The 12,049-nt window shown below is 40.8% G+C and overlaps 1 protein-coding gene across 3 annotated transcripts in view; it reads left to right on the top strand.

Annotated features, from left to right (window-relative positions):
- The window catches only part of HIBCH (3-hydroxyisobutyryl-CoA hydrolase), a 145,619-nt gene that overhangs the window by 133,015 nt on the left and 555 nt on the right, over positions 1–12,049 (top strand). For 2 of the 3 annotated variants that reach the window (XM_021076263.1, XM_021076264.1), the window contains 2 exons: positions 3,950–4,069; positions 8,351–8,384. In XM_021076263.1, the coding sequence (XP_020931922.1) occupies positions 3,950–4,069; positions 8,351–8,384 (154 nt within the window). Of the gene's footprint in view, positions 1–3,949; positions 4,070–4,351; positions 4,380–8,350; positions 8,385–12,049 lie in introns of all 3 variants that reach the window. The other variant, XM_021076265.1, reaches the window with a different exon arrangement.

The following is a 12,049-nucleotide window of genomic DNA, read 5'->3' as shown; positions in this document are numbered from 1 at the left end:
TCCAGTCCATTTGATTGAAGATTGATCAGCATTTGTTTATAATTTTGTTGTTTTTAGGAGAGAAATTGAGCTCCACTCCTTCTAGTCTGCCATCTTAATCCAATCTCCTGTTTCCTAATATTTTAATATGTGAAAACTCCCCTGCCAGCGCTGGCCAGTGGTGCGTAGCAAGGCTCCTGGACTGCTGGACAGCCATAATTTGTTCCAAAGACCAAGCCAGCACTGCTGGCCCCCGAGAGGCCAATAAATGGAGACGGTTGCTCACTTCAAGAACCATTATGTGGTGTAGGATCCCACTAGGCGATTCTTCAAGCCATGCTAGGTTCAACCATTATGTGGTGTAGGATCCCACTAGGCGATTCTTCAAGCCATGCTAGGTTCAGCCCACAGGAGTAAACCTGTGGGAGGTTTACTCCTGTGTTGGAGGTCACAGGAAGCTTGCCTGGATGATTCAAGATGGCCTCTCTCTCAGCTGGGGCTTTGGGGGTCCTAGTCAAGCTTTGCGCACATGGGGGCAGGTTCCGGGAGTTTCTTCTTCCATCACTTTGCTGTAGTCTTATTGGCCAAAACAAGTCACCTGTCCAAGTCCAGCCTCATGATGGGAAGGTCCCCAAGAGTGTGGATACAGGAAGGTTTGAGCAAACACAGAGGCCAAAGATTACTCCCTTGGTCGCCATGAAACACCCTGGACACAAGCAGGATTTCACTCAGCAACTGCCTGAGGTCACGACCACCCAGGCCAATCCTCAGAGACAACTAATCTTTAAAGAGATACTGACCCTTTAAAGAACACTGACTGGTGTTCTTCCGAGAGGTAGAAATATGTTCCCTCAGTTCTGTGGGTGCAGGATTGTATCCATACACATTCCTGATTTAACTGAGGATCTAAGTCTAATCATTATCAGTTTTTTCCAAAATAGTCTGTGTGTTCTCTTTTTAATGAATGAAGCTATGTTAGCTGTTATAACTCTTCCATCATCCCGTCTTTGGTTCCTCTAATATGTTCCACTTCCTTATCAAGGGAAAGATCCCCACCTATGGTCTTATCTCATCCTTTTCTGCCTCCTCCAAACTAATTGCATCAGTTATCTCCCTCTTTCAGTATCTTCAGTTTTACCTTCTTGGCACCTTTTATTCTGCCGTTGTTTTCAAAGATTTCCTAACCTTAAACAAAAAAGCCTTCCCTTGACTCTGTTTTTCCTCAAGCTTCCTTTCTGACCTCGTCTTCCTTGTTACCATCAAAATTACACAAACAAGTTTTCATTCATTTTTTCAGCTGACACACGGCTCTCTTTGTTTTTTGTTTTTTGTTTCTTTTTTTTTACTTTTCTTCAGCCTTTGACATTATTGGCTACTTTTATAGCCTCACATAGTAGAAGGAGGTAGGCTTTGGAGTTAGCACCCTTGGGTTTGGATTCCTGCTCTGTATGACCTTTGAGAAATTCATATTAGGGTCTGGTTACCTCGCGTATAAAATGTGCATATGTGTGAATATATTTGCCTGAGAGGTAATGAAAATGTCCTCAAAAAAATTCTGTCCCAGAGTTCACATCTTGGCGCAGTGGTTAATGAATCTGACTAGGAACCATGAGGTTGCGGGTTCGATCCCTGGTCTTGCTCAGTGGGTTAAGGATCCGGCGTTGCCGTGAGCTGTGGTGTAGGTGTGTAGGTTGCAGATGCGGCTTGGATCCCGCGTTGCTGTGGCTCTGGCGTAGGCCGTTGGCTACAGCTTCAATTCGACTCCTAGCCTAGGAATCTCCATATTGCCGTGGGAGCGGCCCCAGAAAAGGCAAAAAGACAAAAAAAAAAAAAAAAAAATTCTGTCCCTTCCCTGATTTGTTTGCTTTCTGACATGTTGCACTGTCATGTATTGCCGTACCATTTATGAGGTGAGTAATATTATTATCTTCATTTGGCAAATGAGGAAAACTAAGCTCAATCTTGTAGGAGGTGGTGGAGCTGGGATTCTACCCCAGTGTTGTCTGACTCTGGAGTCCAAATCTTAAGCACCTGTGCTGAATTGCCATCATAGTAAGAGTTGTTGGAAACTATAATTTCTTCTTCTATGATATCTGTCTTATGAAAATATCTTCAATATTTTATGAAATGTCTGAACCAGTGGAACTTTTTGAATGAAATTTTTTTTCTGGTGTATCTATATGACATAAGCACAGCATCTGGAGCCCTTAAATGGCCTTTCTTATGAAATTAATTGTGGAGTCCCCATTGTGGCTAAGTGGGTTAAGAACCTAACTAGTATCTATGAGGATGTGAGTTCTGTCCCTAGCCTTGCTCAGTGGGTTAAAGGATCCAGCATTGCTGTGAGCTGCTATGTAGGTCACAGACACAGCGTGGATCTGGTATTGCTGTGGCTGTAACTTAGGCCAGCAGCTGCTGCTCAGATTTGACCCCTAGGCGGGAACTTCCATAAGCTGCAAGTTTGAACATTAAAAAAAAAAAATTAATTGGTATCCAGGTGAGGAAAAGAGTTTTGTGTTTTGAGAAATTAGATAACACATAAAGAAGTAAGGACATAGGCAGTTAATCCTGACAGCAGTACGAGTGAGGTATACAATTATGGGCTCATACACTGCGGCCTTGTTGGGAAGGGGATTGTAGCTTCATTGACTTTGCAGACTAGAAAAGATTGATGGTCGCTATGTACCTCCCTTAAGTGCATCTTTTAGCATTGTGAATGACGTTCTTCAGGTCTTCACCTGCAATAATGTGAGTATTGCTCTGGCCAGAGAAAACGGGCAGTTTTGTCAGTAAAATGGACCATTACTGACTTGCCCATGGAAAGGATGGGCCTCCTAGCACAGCATGCAGACTGCTGCAGGGGTGCCCACTGTCCTTGTGGCCTGCAGCCAGAGAGGCAGGAACATGGAGTAGGATCTCTATCAGGGCATTAAATGGGGTCATATTCATACAGCACCAAGGGCAGAAGAAGGAGTTCTTGCAAAGATAATCTAGGTCATAAAACACTGAATCATCTCTCTCCCATTCTCATCTTCAGCAGCATTGTGGCTGCAGCTAAGGTACTAATCTTCCCTGAATTTTTCCTCAACAGTAGTCATCTACTTGGCAACACTGGCAACTGCTTGGTAAGATGGTTCTTCTCTCAATCTGTGGCCAAACTTGAGGATGCTACAAAGAACCTGGAATCTTGACGTGGGGAATTCTTTAAACTCAAAAAGTTCAAATTTATACCTTTGAGACAATCACTCAACAACATACCTGAAAACTGTATATCACAATTATAAAGGAAAGGGCAAGCATCAGATTTACGTAGCAAGTATTGGGACCTCTTGCAGCTGCTGTTGTATTCACAGTTGTGGATTGAAATACCAGTAATAGCATCTTTAAATTCAGAAAGAAGTGGAGTAGCATTGAAGCCAGAGTCAGGCCTGATTTCTTATTTTATTGAATATTGAATCCTATAGGACACCACCACTCTGTACCTTGAATTATTGTCTCTATGTCCAAGGTAAGTGGATTTATTTATAGGTGAGGACTGTGGTTCAATTAAGACACTTCTTTAGAGTCACAAAGTGGGAAAGAAGAGCTACTATATTTTTACTCCTTCACCTTTTTTAATTTTAAAGTGAAATGTCCTCTCTGATATACTAATTTTATTTAGATATAATCACTTTTTGCTTACCTAATTGGGATGATAATTTATGTTAGGCAAGCTACAAAATGTAGATTTATTACTTCAGTTATGTTTATAGAATTTATTCCACTTGTGGAGTGATAGGTTGTATTGCATTAGAAACTTTCGCTTGGTGCTTTAGCAGGATTAGGTTAAGGTGTAATCTTTTATGAGACTTTGTCATATGAAAGTACTGTTAATGAGAACATTTTAATATGATTTATGCAAAAATTCAGTTTATTAGATGGTAAAGGAACTATTGGACTAAAACTAGTAAAAATTTTTTGTCTCTAATAGGTAATTAATAAAATGTCTCCAACATCCCTGAAGATCACACTAAGGCAACTCATGGAAGGATCTTCAAAGACCTTGCCAGAAGTATTAACTATGGAATATCGGCTCAGTCAAGCTTGTATAGTAAGAATTTTTCTTTAGATTATTGTAATTTTCTAGTTATGAAAGTAATATATGTTCACTGTAGAACATGTAAAATACAGAAAATTATAAACAAGAAAATTGAAGCTATCTGTATATTTACTCTTTGAAAATACAACAGGTCAGTAAGGTTAAGGAATGTAGAAATATTGCTCCCAGGTTGTTAATAAATCTTTATGAAACAGCAGTTACATTTGCATGTAATTGTGAAAAGGACTCTATTCTCATATAGAATTCAGAATAGAAATTGTAACTGTTTTTCAGGCATGGTCTCTGATCCTGGGCAAGAATTGTAAGTTCTCTAAATATATATATAATACACAAAGGGAAATTATTAGTCTGTTACATGTTTTAATTAATAGATTAGCATTGAAAATACCCTTAGAGGAGTTCCTGTTGCAGCTCGGCATGTTAAGAACCCAACATTGTGTCCATGAGGTTGCAGGTTTGATCCCAGGCCTCGCTCAGTGAGTTAAGAATCTAGTGTTACCGCAGGCCAAGGCATAGGTCACAGATGAAGCTCTGATCTGGTGTTGCTGTGGTGTAGGCCAGCAGCTACTGATGTGACATCTACCCTAGGAACTTACTTATACCTCAGATGCAGCCCTGAAAAAAAAAAAAGAAAAATATTTTAAAAAATACCATTATAAATACACTTAAAATAGGCAATAATCACCTAGAATATTATCAGATAAACTCTTTAAAAGCAGAATTGTCTCTTTTGTATTTTGTGTAGAAGACCCTTAGATCAATAAACTCAGAGCCTAAAGAAAATATTTTGTTTAATAACTAGAAAGCAGACCGCTAATGGACTTCCATGTCTTGAAATAGTGAAGATATTCAAAATAGTTCATCCAACCCTAAATTAAACTCTATTAGTCATATCTTAAGGTCACTTCATAGGGTATAAATGGCAGCTGAGGACTGTTGTTTATTATGAGTAGGTACTATGCCAGGCTCTGTATGTGTATTCTCTCCATTAAATATTACACCATCTCTAGAAGGTAGGTACTATTATTGTCTCCATTTTACAGACGAGGAAACTGGTATAGAGAAGTAACCTGCCTGAGGTGGTGCTGCTCTTAAGTGACAGAGTCATGGTGTATGACACCAGGTGGCCACACACATGACCACTCCCCAGCATGCCTCCTCAGTCCCTGTTTTTCCCTGTGCATTGCCTCCATTGATTGATTCCTGCCTCCCGTCATTCTCGCAGCAAATATGTTAGCTGTGTGTCAGGCACTGTGCTGAGTATTATCTTGTTGAATGTCCTTGTTCTCATGGAATGTATAGCCTACTGAGACTATAATGAACAAGTGAACAACATAAGTAAATTAATTACAAATTGTGGTAAGTGCTCTAAAGGAAACATATAGAATTGGTGATAGAAGAGGATGGTGGAGGGACAAGAGGGAGCAGGGGATGCAGAAGGAAAGCTGTGTTAAATAAGTAGTTCCAGGAAGACATCTCTGAGATGTCAGCTCTTCTGTGACCTGAAGGATGAGAAACCAGTATGCTGAAAAGTTTCAGCAGGCATGGTTTTGGGCTAAGGTAATTATTGCTGCTGAATGGGGATGGGGCTAGAGGGGTTCAGGAGTGGATGTAGAGGCTGGAAATGAGTTTATTTCTGTAATTCAGGTGCAAAGTAGTGGTGGCTTCGACTAGAGTGGTGGCAGTGGAGAGAAGTAAATGGATTTGAGACATATATAGGAGAGGATTGATATACTGTGATGATGGATGTGAGGGAAAGAATGCATTTAAGAGTTGGTGCTTAAAGGAATGGGTTAAAGATTTAAGTCTGAAAAACATTAGCACCTTTTTTTAAATTTTTAATTGTCTTTTTGGGGCACACCCATGGCATATGGAAGTTTCCAGGCTAGGGATCAAATCAGAGCTACAGCTGCCAGCCTGTACCACAGCCACAGCAATGCAGAATCTGAGCCACGTCTTCGACATACCCCACAGCTCATGGCAACACTGGATCATTAACCCACTGAGCAAGGCCGGGGATCGAACCTGAATCTTCATGGGTACTAGTCAGATTCGTTTCCACTGAGCCACAGTGGGAATTCCCATTAGCACCAATTTTTAAAAAAGCTTCGGACTTTATTTACGTAACAAATAAGAGTGCTTACCATGTGCTAGGCAGTAATACATAGGTAAACAAAACAGACACATCTTTTCCCTCGTGGAACTAACGTTATAGTGGGGGAGATAGATCGTAAACAAGTACATTTATAAAATATACAATATGTTATTACAAATACTAAGGAGAAAAAGTAAAGTGGGAAGGAGGATATGGACTACAGGAGGATAGGAGGATAGAGGTTGAACTTGTGGAGAGGATGACTCACTGAGGTGATGTTCTTTGAGTGAAAACCTTAAAGAAGTGAAGGAGCGAGCTGTGCATGTATGTGGAGGGCACGGCAAGGACAAAGCTCTGAGGAACCACAGGAAGGCGTGTGGATGGAGCGGGGCAGGCTTGGTTGGTGAGTGAGAAAGAACGGGGGTCAGAGCTGACAGGGTAGGGAAAGGCTGTGCAGAACATACTGGGCCTTGGAAGTCTTTATAAGATTTTGGTTTTTGTTTTGAGTAAAATGGGAAGGCACTAGATGTTTTTCAAGCAGAGGAGGGATATGTCTTCTTTTTTAACAGAATTGATCCCTCAGGCCCTGATGTGTTGAGTTTCAAATGGATAAGATCGTCTAGAAGCAAAATGAGAGAGTCCAGATATGAACCCCGGAGATCCAACATTTTGAGGTAGGCTAGAGGAGAAAGAGCAGTGGAAGAGAACAAGGACAGAGAACAGGGGAGCGGGTGTCATGAGAGCAGGAGAGGCATGTCAAGGAGGAGTACTGCCAAAGCCCCCAGGAGACAGGATAAAGGCATGCTTCACATCTGGCAAGACTGAAGTGACGGGTGACTCTGGCACGCCTTTTCAGAGTGTGTTGAGACAGAAGTTACAGTCTGGAAGGTTGGAGGGGAAATGAGTAAATAGGATGTGAAGAAGTGAAGACTGTGTATACAACCTATTCTTGAAACAGAATCGGAGTGGAAGCTGGGCTGTGGAATCAAGTGAGATTGCTTTTCAGTTTTGTAAGATGGGAGATACTAGAACAAGTTTATAAATGATTGGGAATGTTTCAATGGGGGGAAGAAAGTTTATGTGATGAGACACTAGTTAACATTTACCGAACACTTGCTGTGTGTCAGACACTGTGCTGGGATGTGGATTAAGATAATCTTATGATGAATGCATTGATATCACCATTTCATATAAAGAAACTGGGAGTTAGAGAAATTCCTAGTCCGTGGTCACACAGTTACTGTGGGGTGGAGCCAGAAGGTGAACCAGACATTTGAACTGCATGCATTTAACCCGTACGTTTTACTGCCTGCATTGATGATGCCAGGAAGAGAGAGATGGATGACTTTCTTGGGCGAAGTCCTTTGGAAGAGGACATGTGAATGGAAGATAGGAGAGGACTGGCCTTTGGAGGGAGGGTCCTTTCCTCCTCATTCAGGAGAGGGAAGGCATGGTGCAGGTAGCTCTATAGTGCAGGGGGTTTGGTGGTGGTAAAAAGAGGATATTCATATCTTAGGACTTCTCTCTCTCTCTTTTTTAATAAAGTAAAAGGTTAAGTCATTAGCCGAGGATATAGTGAGCATTATTTGCTGGGGGTAGAAATTGAGGAGACAGAAGACACTTGAAGTTATCTCTTGCCCAAGATGTGAGCAAGAGAACATGGATTGTGGGGCAGTTTTCCATGCCTGTTTGAGATTCGTGGTCTTGAATTCTAAACAAAGCCAGTCACAGTTTTATGATTTTTCTGCAGTAAGATTTAGCTGCTCAAGTGCAGGCCCAGATAAATGGTAGGATTGAGCTGGTGATGGGATTTTGCCAGGACAGAATAAAGGGGCAACAAAAGGCTGGAGGAAGATGAGGATATTTTCAAGCAAAAGTGACCACATTAATGAACTGGGGAAACTGGGCTGGATGAGGAGCAAAGTGAAGCCAGAACAAATGGTGAGAAAGTCCTAGATCAGTGGAACGCAGGAAAAAGGGACGTGAAGCCATGGACATTCTTGAGCAAATAATAGGAGGAGGTGATCAGAGAGTGGCTTCTCAGAGGTGGTCCAGTGGCTGAATGTTTTGGCTCAGGGTGTGGCCAAGGGAGTGGGGGCTAAAGTGGGTGGAAGAGAGGAGCTCATCAGGAATGAGAATGCTCAGAAATTCCCCATTTAATCTTGATTTTCTTTCAGGGAGGCCATGACTTTCATGAAGGCGTTAGGGCAGGTAAGTGACAGTCATTTCCTTCCTGGCTATTAAGGGAGTAGGAATTGTGAACATACCTTGTTTAAAAAAAGATGCGTTGGGAGTTCCCGTGGTGGTGCAGTGGTTAACGAATCCGACTAGGAACCATGAGGTTGCGGGTTCGATCCCTGGCCTTGCTCAGTGGGTTAAGGATCTGGCGTTGCTGTGAGCTGTGGTGTAGGTCACAGACATAGCTCGAATCCTGCCTTGCTGTGGCTCTGCCGTAATCTACAGCTCCGATTAGACCCCTAGCTTTGGAACCTCCATATGCCATGGGAGTGGCCCTAGAAAAGGCAAAAAGACAAAGAAAAAAAAAAGATGATTGTTTTATTAGTGAAAATCAAACTTTTATAAAGATGGCAGGTTTTTTTTTTAAATATTATTAATCAGCATATGAGGGAAGGTCAGTTTTTGAAAAAATATTATGTTAAAAACTCCAGTAACTTGGTCCCTGCTCCCTAATTTCTATGTAAGGAGTAACCCTGCTCTGACAGTTATGTGGACTGCCTCTGTTAAATGTAGCCCGAGTCTATAAACTCTTTCTGCTGCTGAAGTCTTTGAAAGGTGCATTTATTCTCTTGCAGAAAGCCCTGAGGTCCCCTACCCTTCCTCGCTTTTGTACTGGCTTGGGAACATCCTTCCCATGCACCTCTTTGCCTGAGCAGTTAAACATTGACATTGAGAAAAACCTATGATATAATTAATAATATCTACTAATGTTACTAATTTCTATTTTTGCTTACTGTCTTCAAAGTCAGCATATTTAGAAAAAGCAAGTGGTTGTTTTTGTTCCTAGCAAATTTGCAGCTGTTTATTTTTATGTATAAGCCCATTATCCCTATAAATAGCAGTTATTATTTATGTTGTATAAAGTGAGTTCTTTCCCTCTGCAATTATTTTGTGTATCTAATTTTTTTTTTCTTTTTTTGCTTTTTAGGGCCACACCCACGGCACATGGAGGTTCCTAGGCTAGGGGTTGAATCAGAGCTGTAGCCGCCAGCCTACACCACAGCCACAGCAACACCAGATCCAAGCTGCATTTGCGACCTACACCATAACTCATGGCAATACCAGATCCTTAACCCACTGAGCGAGGCCAGGGATCAAACCCTCAGCCTCATGGTTCCTAGTCAGATTTGTTTCTGCTGAGCCACGACAGGAACTCCTATCTAATTTTCTTATGCTTTTATCACTTTAATATACATGTTATCTGAATAAAAGGTTATGTTCTCTAAGCTGTGTCAATAAACACTGGTCACTGTGGTTGAATTCTCTTCATTTCTGGCATGACACAGTACCAGAAATAGCAGGTTCATATCCTTTTAGAGGACACATGGAGCTGATTCAGAGGACATGGCTGTATGTTTTATAGAAAACATGTGTTCTTCCCACTAATTCCCTGTAAATTCTTCCTGCATGTGGATCAGAGCCTAGGTCTGATTTTAGGAGGACCTGTGTGCTACTCCGATTATGTTCTTAAAGTATTCATTCTAATAGCAGCCCTTAAACTTAAGAAAGAAAGGTATTGTTTTTAGATATACTGTCAGTTATTTTAAGGAAGAAGAGTTGAAACCCAACAGGATCAAAGTTCTGATTCTAAACACAGGTGCTTATCAAGCCACTTTTTAATGAAGAGGAAGTATGTAGCCTCATCTTTCAGCATAACCTCTTTATTCAGAAAGCAGTATCTATTCTGGGTGAAACTATTAGATATTCTTGCATAACCAAATGTTTGCTATAATTTGCTAATTATAAAGTATGTTAGCAAATTAGGTAAAATAAACTAACAAATTAGGGGAATTGCTAGGAAAATTACTTTTAACATCTAGGAGTTCCCATTGTGCAGCGGAAATGAATCCGAATAGTATCTATGAGGATGCAGGTTTGATCCCTGGCCTCTCAGTGGGTTAAGGATCCAGCGTTGACGTGAGCTGTGGTGTAGGTTGCAGACTCAGCTTGGATCCCTGGTTGCTGTAGGTGTGGTATAGGCTGGCAGCTGTAGCTCCGATTTGACCCCTGGCCTGGGAACTTCCATATGCTATGGGTGTAGCCATGAAAAGCAAAAAAAAAAAAAAAAAAAAAAAAAAAAGTCTAGAATATACTTCTTCCTGGCTATTAAAAAAAAACCAAAAAAAAAATGAATTAGCTCAGAAGAGCTAGGTAGCTACCAATTGGAATTTGAGTGGGTGTCTCATGAAATCTGAAAAACTTGAGTTGAATGCATGTCAAGGACTTGTTATATCTTTGCTAGTTTGAAATTAAATAACATGCAAATTTGATTAGTATTCTCTTTCTTTTTGCCCTTCAGTGGCCTGTAAAGGAGGTAGATAGCATTGAGAAGCGAGCTTAAAGGGGGAGAGACTCTTGTAGAAAGAATTTTCCAGGATTGTCTTTAGTTACTTCATCCAGGGAATGTAGGACTTTCACATTAGCAGGAATCATAACATCAGTGGTCAGCATCGGCTACTGATCCGATATTGGAATCCTATTAGTTAGGCGGCCAAACCTTGAAAACCTTCAGTATCCACATTTAATTATGCATAAAGTCCCCTTCCATGTACCTCCTGAGGCAGCATGCTGCATTGGTTCCCAGATTGCTGCTTTAATTATTTAGCATTATAGTGACAAATTTTTTTTTTTTTTTTTTTAGGCTCACTGTAGACTTCGTATGTTTTTTTTTTTTAATGATGATTTTTATTTTTTTCATTAGAGCTGGTTTACAGTGTTCTGTCAATTTTCTACTGTACAGCAAGGTGACCCATTCACACATACATGTATACATTCTTTTTTCTCACATTATCATGCTCCGTTTGTATGTTTAAATATTTTCATTCTTCACAAGAAGTATGCACTTATTAAGCATGGTTGAAATTCCCTACCACAGCCATACTAAGTATAGCCCTGTTCTCATTCTTTGTTTTTAATTTTTGGAGATAATTGTAGATTCACATGCAGTTGTAAGAAATAATACGGAGAGATCCTGCATGTCTTCCACCCAGTCTCCCAAATAGTAACATTTATATAACTGTACCCAATGGACATTCTCCTCCCTTTTTAAAGGAGGTTATGGATTGCCTCATACTTATAATCCTGTGGGGATACTGTGTGGCTACACTAAGTGATGACTACACTGAAATAAGAGAAGTAGAATTTCTCATGATAACTTGAAGGTGGTCTGGTATTTTAATTCAGTGTGAACTAGAAGATTTAGCAAAACAGCAGTCTCCACATTTAATTATGCATAAGGTCCCCTTCCCTCTGCCTGAAGTAATTTTCCTCTCAGTTCAATGTGGAGGAGGTTAGAAGGCAGCTCTGAGCCCTTCCCCAACCCCTGCCTTCCCTTTACACAAGCTCTGGTTTTAACTGTTTTATAACAGAGATTTCATTTGTGATGTCGTTTGAAAAAGAAAAAAGAGTTCTAAGGCTTAAACCACTGGATTAGTTCAGTCAGCTGTATTCAAGGGACAGATATCAGGCAGGTTATAAAATAACCACACAGGTCATCATCAGTATATTACTGTCCATTCATATTCTCTAGGGGCTTAATTTGGGTGGCTGGGGGGAACACATACAAAAATTTCAACTTTGGGAGTTCCTTTGTGTCATAGCAGGTTAAGGATTTAGCATTGTCACTGCTGCGGCTTGGG

Source organism: Sus scrofa, chromosome 15 (assembly GCF_000003025.6).
Source record: "Sus scrofa isolate TJ Tabasco breed Duroc chromosome 15, Sscrofa11.1, whole genome shotgun sequence".
Lineage (NCBI taxonomy): Eukaryota > Metazoa > Chordata > Mammalia > Artiodactyla > Suidae > Sus > Sus scrofa.
Note: the sequence above shows the minus strand (reverse complement) of the source record. Positions and strands in the feature narration are given on the sequence as shown.